The 7,915-nt window shown below is 41.1% G+C and overlaps 1 gene segment (V, D, J or C); it reads right to left on the reverse strand.

The window, feature by feature from the left end:
• Positions 1 to 5,040: 5,040 nt before the first annotated feature.
• On the reverse strand, positions 5,041 to 7,354 carry LOC135246943 (Ig kappa-b4 chain C region-like). The segment is given in 2 exon segments: positions 5,041 to 5,629; positions 7,181 to 7,354. Coding segments are annotated over 2 exon segments (438 nt in total).
• Between the last annotated feature and the right edge of the window lie 561 nt (positions 7,355 to 7,915).

Here is a 7,915-nt window from a genome sequence, read left to right on the forward strand (position 1 = left end):
CATTTACGTAATGTACACGACTGACAAGCCGTCAAACACGTTTGACAGATGGCATATTTTCCGGTTAGGGTTAGCTAGCTAGTCAAATGGCTTGGTAGCCGAAGTTGCGAACTGTTTTAGCATAGGCTATTGGACTACCACATATAGCAAATAAGCGTTAGCTGATTACGCTTTCTGCCAACGAATTATTTTGTTAAGTGGGCTAAAGGAAATAGTAAAAATGACTCGGCTACCGCAAAACTTCAGAGGAGGATTATTTTATGGTCGTCTAGTGCAGCTGTAAATAGCACACGCTACAATGAAGCCACTACAAAATGGGATGCCTGCATTTTCTGACTTCGCACAGGTGGACCGTGGTCGGAGCCGCAATGTCAAGGCCAAGAGACGCCACCTCCCACCCCAGTGACCACAGATTGTAGCCCTTACTGTAGCTCAGTCCTCTGCAGTAATCCGGAAGTGACGCAAGCTGTACCTCATTGGTCCAGAACAAATATTGGCACTGTGCCCAAATGACGCAATAAATCATGAAATCGACCCATGGACAGTCATAAGACGAATAAAATACACCTATTATGACTATTTGTTATTGTGAGAAAAAATTATTGACTTTGTATTTTGATCACATTTGTACCGTAGACTTACATGGAAACCGGATATGAAAACACCTATACTGGAGCCATCCGTAGTGGCGCTAGTGAGCAACCAGGAACTACAACACCAGGAAATGAGCTTCAAAAACGAAGTCTGGTTTTGGCCGCTTGCTCCGACCACGGTCCACCTGTGCGAAGTCAGAAAATGCAGGCATCCCATTTTGTAGTGGTTTCATTATAGCGTGTGCTATTTACAGCTGCACTAGACGACCATAAAATAATCCTCCTCTGAAGTTTTGCGGTAGCCGAGTCATTTTTACTATTTCCATTAGCCCACTTAACCAAATAATTAGTTGGCAGAAAGCGTAATCAGCTAACGCTTATTTGCTATATGTGGTAGTCCAGTAGCCTATGCTAAAACAGTTCGCAACTTCGGCTACCAAGCCATTTGACTAGCTAGCTAACCCTAACCGGCAAATATTCCATCTGTCAAACGTGTTTGACGGCTTGTCAGTCGTGTATATTCCGTAAATGTCTACCCGGGCTAGGCTGCACGAATGTGACAAAGCTAGAAGCTAGCAAGAAAATAATAATAATTAGAAATTCAATGTACATTATTTTTGTCTTTATGCAACAGGTGGAAAACTTGCTCTTCAAAGTGCGTTGTCATATTTACACGCCTGTAGATCAGTTATTAAAATACTTGGTAGATTTGTTAATCACCGCTGACAGTGTTAATTTTTATTTGGTAAAAAGTGACTTGCGAACGATCGGTCAGCTAGCGTCACCCAGCAAGTAAACACCACAAACGGCGATGGAGTAGTAGCAGTTAATGGCTCATTAACTGACTGGCGAAAACCTACGACGATAACTTGCTTGGTTAATAGCAGGTCTACCAGACAGTTATATGAAAATTAGCCTAGTCAAATCACTAGTAGTCTACACATCTCTGATTGATTGACCATCAGTGCAGTCAATGTTCTTCCCCTGTAGTTCATATTGCTAATGCGTGAGCTAACCACGGATAGCTTACCTAGCTCACTGGCAAGCTGATATGCTAGCTAAGCATATTCGTTTTACCGAGAAACATAAATTGAAGATAACTGAACATAATTGTATTTTTAATGTCATACATATAACGTGATTACATGACACAGTACAGTCACGGATGGAAATTAAACTCCGTACACATTTGATCATATATTTTAAAACATAACGGCAGACAGTCAGCTAGCCTCAAGTTCGTTCTGCAATCGTTCGTTCAGGTTGATGGGTTTTCCGCACCGGACTGTCAATCACATTGTAAAAATCACAAGACCGCTTAACTCTATAGTTTTGGCTCCAAATCGAGAACATGGCCGCGCCCGCCATTGAGCTTCAAAACGTGTTTTAGAGACCCACGGAGTGTCAATGGGTGACGTCACAGTAGCTTTGTCCATATTTTTTACAGTCTCTGGCTCTGATGCGTGACTAGATGACACCAAGCGGCCAAAACCAGACTTCGTTTTTGAAGCTCATTTCCTGGTGTTGTAGTTCCTGGTTGCTCACTAGCGCCACTACGGATGGCTCCAGTATAGGTGTTTTCATATCCGGTTTCCATGTAAGTCTACGGTACAAATGCGATCAAAATACAAAGTCAATAATTTTTTCTCACAAGAACAAATAGTCATAATAGGTGTATTTTATTGGTCTTATGACTGTCCATGGGTCGATTTCATGATTTATTGCGTCATTTGGGCACAGTGCCAATATTTGTTCTTGACCAATGAGGTACAGCTTGCGTCACTTCCTGATTACTGCAGAGGACTCAGCTACAGTAGGGGCTACAGTCTATGGTCACTGGGGTGGGCGGTGGCGCCTCTTGGCCTTGACATTGAGGCTCCGGCTACGGTCCGCCTGTGCTAAGTCTGAAAATGCAGGCATCCCATTTCGTGGTGATTTCATTATGGCGTGTGCTATTTACAGCTGCACTAGACGACCATAAAATAATCCTCCTCTTAAGTTTTTCGGTAGCCGAGTCATTTTTACTATTTCCTTTAGCCTACTTAACCAAATAATTACTTGGCAGAAAGCGTAATCAGCTTGCTATATTTGGTAGTCCAGTAGTAGCCTATGCTAAAACAGTTCGCAACTTCGGCTACCAAGCCATTTGACTAGCTAGCTAACCTTAACCGACAAACATTCAATCTGTCAGACGTGTTTGGCGGCTTGTCAGTCGTGTACATTCCGTAAATGTCTACCTGGGCCATGCTTCACGCATGTGACAAAGCTACTATAATCCCGATTTTGGGATAAACACTTTTTCAGTTTCACGAAGCGAATTAAGAGTCTCAAGGTTCATTTGCTGAATATACAACACACGATGAAATCACACACACAGAATTTAACGAAATTAACCATCTCGGCATTTAGAAAGGAACATGTTTTTAGCATTTAAGAGACCGACAAGCTAGGCATTTAAGACAGTGGTTCTCAGAATCGGTTCTGGGGGCTCCTTGCGTATATTGGCTTTTCTCCATTGGTTTTGATGATTTACAAGAAAAAAATAATAGCCTAATAATAATGAGAAATTAAACGTAGGCTACATTATTTTTGTCTTCATGCACCAGGTGGAAAACTTGCTGTACAAAGTGCGTTGTCATATTTACACGCCTGCAGTTCAGTTATTAAAATACTTGGTAGATTTGTTAATCACCGCTGACAGTGTTAATTTTTATTCGGTAGAAAGTGATTTGCGAATGATCGGTCAGCTAGCGTCACCCAGCAAGTGAACACCACAAACGGCGATGTTGTAGCTAGTAGTAGCAGGCTCATTAACTGACTGGCGAAAACCTACGATGATAACTTGCTCGGTTAACAGCAGATCTACCAGACAGTTATACGAAAATTAGCCTAGTCAAATCACCAGTAGCCTACACATCCCCGATTGATTGACCATCAGTGTAGTCAGTGTTCTTCCCCTGTGGTTCATATTGCTAATGCGTGAGCTAACCACGGATAGCCTACCTAGCTCAATGGCAAGCTGATATGCTAGCTAAGCATATTCGTTTTGCTGAGAAACATAAATTGAAGATAACCGAACATAGCCTAATTGTATTTTTAATGTCATACACATAACGTGATTACATGACACAGTACAGTCACGGATGGAAATTAAACTACGTAAACATCTGATAATATATTTTAAAACATAACGGCAGACAGTCAGCTAGCCTCGTTCAGGTTGATGGGCTTTTCCGCACCGGACTGTCAATCAAATTGTAAAAATCACAAGACCGCTTGACTCTATGGTTTTGGCTCCAAATCGAGAAAATGGCCGCGCCCGCCATTGAGCTTCAAAACGTGTTTTAGAGACCCACGGAGAGTCAATGGGTGACGTCACAGTAGCTTTGTCCATATTTTTTACAGTCTCTGGATGACACACTCGCTCGCAATAACGCATTAGCTATTGACACAGCCTCATTATTTCTTATTATATATTCTCAGTAAGTTAAATGAATTATATTTTCTTATTTTATTTCTACTACATGATCTCAAAGACTAAGACATTATCTAGCGGAGCCAAAGAGTGAATCAAGTGTAACGTTAATTGACTGGATGAAATAGCCTCCCTGAAAAAACTACAATGCGCTTTCGTGCAGGTTACCCGCGCTAACTGTTGGTTGATTCACTTCTCCAACAGCAATCCTTCTCTCATGTTATCAGGACAAAGCTAGATAACATAGCTTAAAATGATCCACGTTAGAAGTGTTTTATCGGCGTTTTTACTGTCAGGTTAGCTTGCTACGATGACGCGTGACTAGATGACACACTCGCTTGCAATAACGCGTTGGCTATTGACACAGCATCATATAGTAGCTAATATCATTATCTCAGATTAAAAAACAAAAAACAAATGTGTGATGCATTCAATCACCATTTATTTTGGCTGGTTATTTATTTGAGAATACAGCGATGTCCTCTGGAAATGTAGATCCTACGCTGCTTATGTGCTCACTGCCACTTCATAAAGGCTTGCTAGCCAGCTAGCTTGCTAAAGTGAACCAAATATGTTAGCTAGCTCGCTCGCTTGATAATGAGGATTGATAAACATAGTGGTCGTATAAACGCATTTAATTAAAAAAAACTTTCACTAAATATACATACCTTTATTGCGGCAATCGAATCTGTGCAGACAAGTCTTGCAGTGGAGAATATTGGATGAGGCACGAGTGACAAACGTCTTATTAGAGAAGTAGCGCGTCAGGCCTGGCCGATATATCGGTCGGGCTGTAATTTTTATTATCTTATTTGAATTCTTAGTATTATTGCAAAAATATTTTCAGTGGCAAGAATGCAATTGTGATTTTATCAGAGTGAGGGCTGGTCTCTTGCTGGAATCACTACAGATATTGCACAAAAACACCACTAGCACAAAGGCTATTTTTTATAATAACAGCCAGTAAAACAATAACTTTTCAAAGAATCTTTATTATTTCAATGACTTTTATCTAACAGCTATTGCCAAAATCACGCAAACACAAATAAGAAGGCAGGTATGCATATTTGTTGAGGACACAAGCAGAGCACATGAGAGACATTAGCAGTGAAAGCTCAGGCTGGAGGAAGGATTCACACACAGGCCCAGCTCAGTGTGCAGCAGTAAGGAGCAGAGAGGCTGAGAGCAGAGCAGGGTAAACACAGTGTGATCAGAGTGTGTGAGCTGGGCCTGCACCCGCCCTACTCAGCACAGTCAGCTCTCCTCAGTGTCTGAGGGGGGGCAGCCTGGGAGCCCTTTGTGGCCTCACAGGTCAGTGACCCCGCCTTCATCCAGTCCTCCGCACTGAGAGTCAGGGAGCTGCTCCAGCTGTACAGGCCGTCCTTCCCCAGGACCCCGGCGCTCCCGGCCACGCCCGAGTTCCTACTGGTACCGTCCACTTTCCAGCGCAGAGTCCAGTCTGACGGGAACCCCTTGTTGGCCAGACACACCAGTGTGGCCTTCCCCTGCTTCACCTCCACACTGGAAGGGGGCAGGACTGTGAGGGCGGGGACTGTGTCACCTGGGAGACAGGCAGAGATGTGGTGAGGTCAGACAGTGGACACGCCCCCATGTGTCAATCATTCTGTCCGCACAATGAGACATGAATGTGATGCAGAAATTATCAGGCGTCACACTCAGGCAGTGGCTGAAGTGAGTTTATCCAGATTCACCTCACATTGCAGAATAAAATGCATCCTGACACGATTAAATATTCAGTCTGCTTTTTTTTTAGTTATTATGATTATTATTATTATAAACTGTGAGTGCCGTTTATAGTGAGAATTTTTTTGCGCTGCAACGGAACTCTTTATTAAAGGTTTAATTGCATTCTCCAGCTCTTGTACAGCTTGACCTGCTTTTGTAAATTATAAATCAGTTCCCTAAATAATATCCTCAATTGTTAACGAAAGAATGAATAAATGCATAATGGCATTAAACACTGATAATCTACAGAATGAATCACATTTTCTGAAGTTTCCTTTGTGTTCCTTCTCATTTATGAATTAAACACGCAGTCTGAAAACAGCATTACCAACTTTTCTTAAACCTTACTACAATGTATCAAATAGAAAAACTAATTCAGCAAAAATGGAAATGTCTCACATTTTTAGCACTGAAACCAATATTCCGTAGCCTACAGAATGCTACATGACTTATTATTATTATTATTATTTTTTTTTTAATTACGTGGATAACAGTCGCATTGCATGTCACTGAGAAAACGATGATGTTCGTAGTTCCTCGACTGTACCATTAATACCATTGGACTGTTCAAAAATCAATAAAGCCGTTGTGATCCTATGGACGTGAAGTACACCAATGCAATTTATTTAGTCCATCTGGAGCACAAAATCGAAAAGGCATGGACTGCATCTGACAATCGGTACTGTCATCTAAGCATCAAACACGAAGACTGACAGACTGAAGTCAAAGATGGATAGATTAAAAATAATTTGAGAATTTTTTTTCCACGTATCACAACAATGATTAGCAATTCGATTTACAAGGTCTAACGTCGGAAGATTTACAGCATATTTTAAAAGAAAGCAAAAACACCGCAAAGGATGGATCTGAAAGAGCATTACTTACGTCCAACTGACAATTTTGTTCCGCCACCGAAAGTCCTCCACAGTGACACAGACTCATTCACCCGCCGTACAAAAACCTCTCACTCAAGCGACACTGCTTTCCTTTACCCTTTCCCGTTCTTTCTGACCATTAAATGTTACATGGCCTTTGATTTTTAAATATTTTACGCAAACGCAGCTTAGCTACATTGTTGAGCTTTTCACGTGTTCTTTTATCTGTCCAGCTGAACACCTGATTCAGCTTGAATTATATAAAATGTGGAATGTTTACAGTGAGAAAAAGCTATTTGTGAAGTGAATTAAAATGAATTCAGAAGGATTTGAGATCAATTGCCAATTTTACAAATAGTAAGCCTACTGTTTCTTGTTAATTCACGCATCACAAAAATGGTTAGCATTTTGATTTACTTCGTCGGAAAATTGCAGCATCTTAAAATGAAACAAAAATCGATAGTGATGGGTCTGAAAGAGAAATTACTTACGTCCAACTGATAGTTTTGTTCCGCCACCAAAAGTGACCCACAGTGATGCAGACTCATTTACCCGCCGTACAAAAACCTCACACTCAAGAGACAGCCGTTTGCCTTTGCCATTTTTCATTCTTTCTGACTTCCGTGGCTTTTGTTTGTTGAATTTGTTACATGTTACATGCCTTTTGATTTTTGTACTGTATTTTTTACAGTCTCTGGTTTGGTCCCGCCACCGAAAGTCCACCACAGTGACTGAGTCTAATTAACCGGACGTGCAAAAACCTGCCTGTTGGACAGATCGTTGATCTGACTGAGTAGTGTTAGAAAGTCCTCTGCTGGAGAATCGTGGAAGAACAATTAAGATGATGTTCTGAAAGCTGTTAAGATCGTATTCTCATTATTAAGTTTGAAATATTAATATTAAATATGTTTCAATAACCATTTTGTAATTCAAGTGCCCTGACTCAGACGAAATGATAAATAATGCGACTGTGACAGGACTAGTAGCGCGAGATGAGCAGATGAGCGCTCATCACCTCCTGTATGGAATCACAGATTCCTGCTATTCCTGAACCCCACAGACATTCAGTAACCTTGGACAGCCACAATGGTTATTCTTCAACTTTCTTTCACACTTTTCTTAATTTTACTCAGACCTCTTTTCAAAAACCGCTTAAAAATAAAACATTTTTTAGCCAATGGTCACTTTAATTTCATTTTGAGTTTTACCTTCATCAGCACCACTGT

Source organism: Anguilla rostrata, unplaced genomic scaffold, assembly GCF_018555375.3.
Source record: "Anguilla rostrata isolate EN2019 unplaced genomic scaffold, ASM1855537v3 scaf0985, whole genome shotgun sequence".
NCBI classification, from domain to species: domain Eukaryota; kingdom Metazoa; phylum Chordata; class Actinopteri; order Anguilliformes; family Anguillidae; genus Anguilla; species Anguilla rostrata.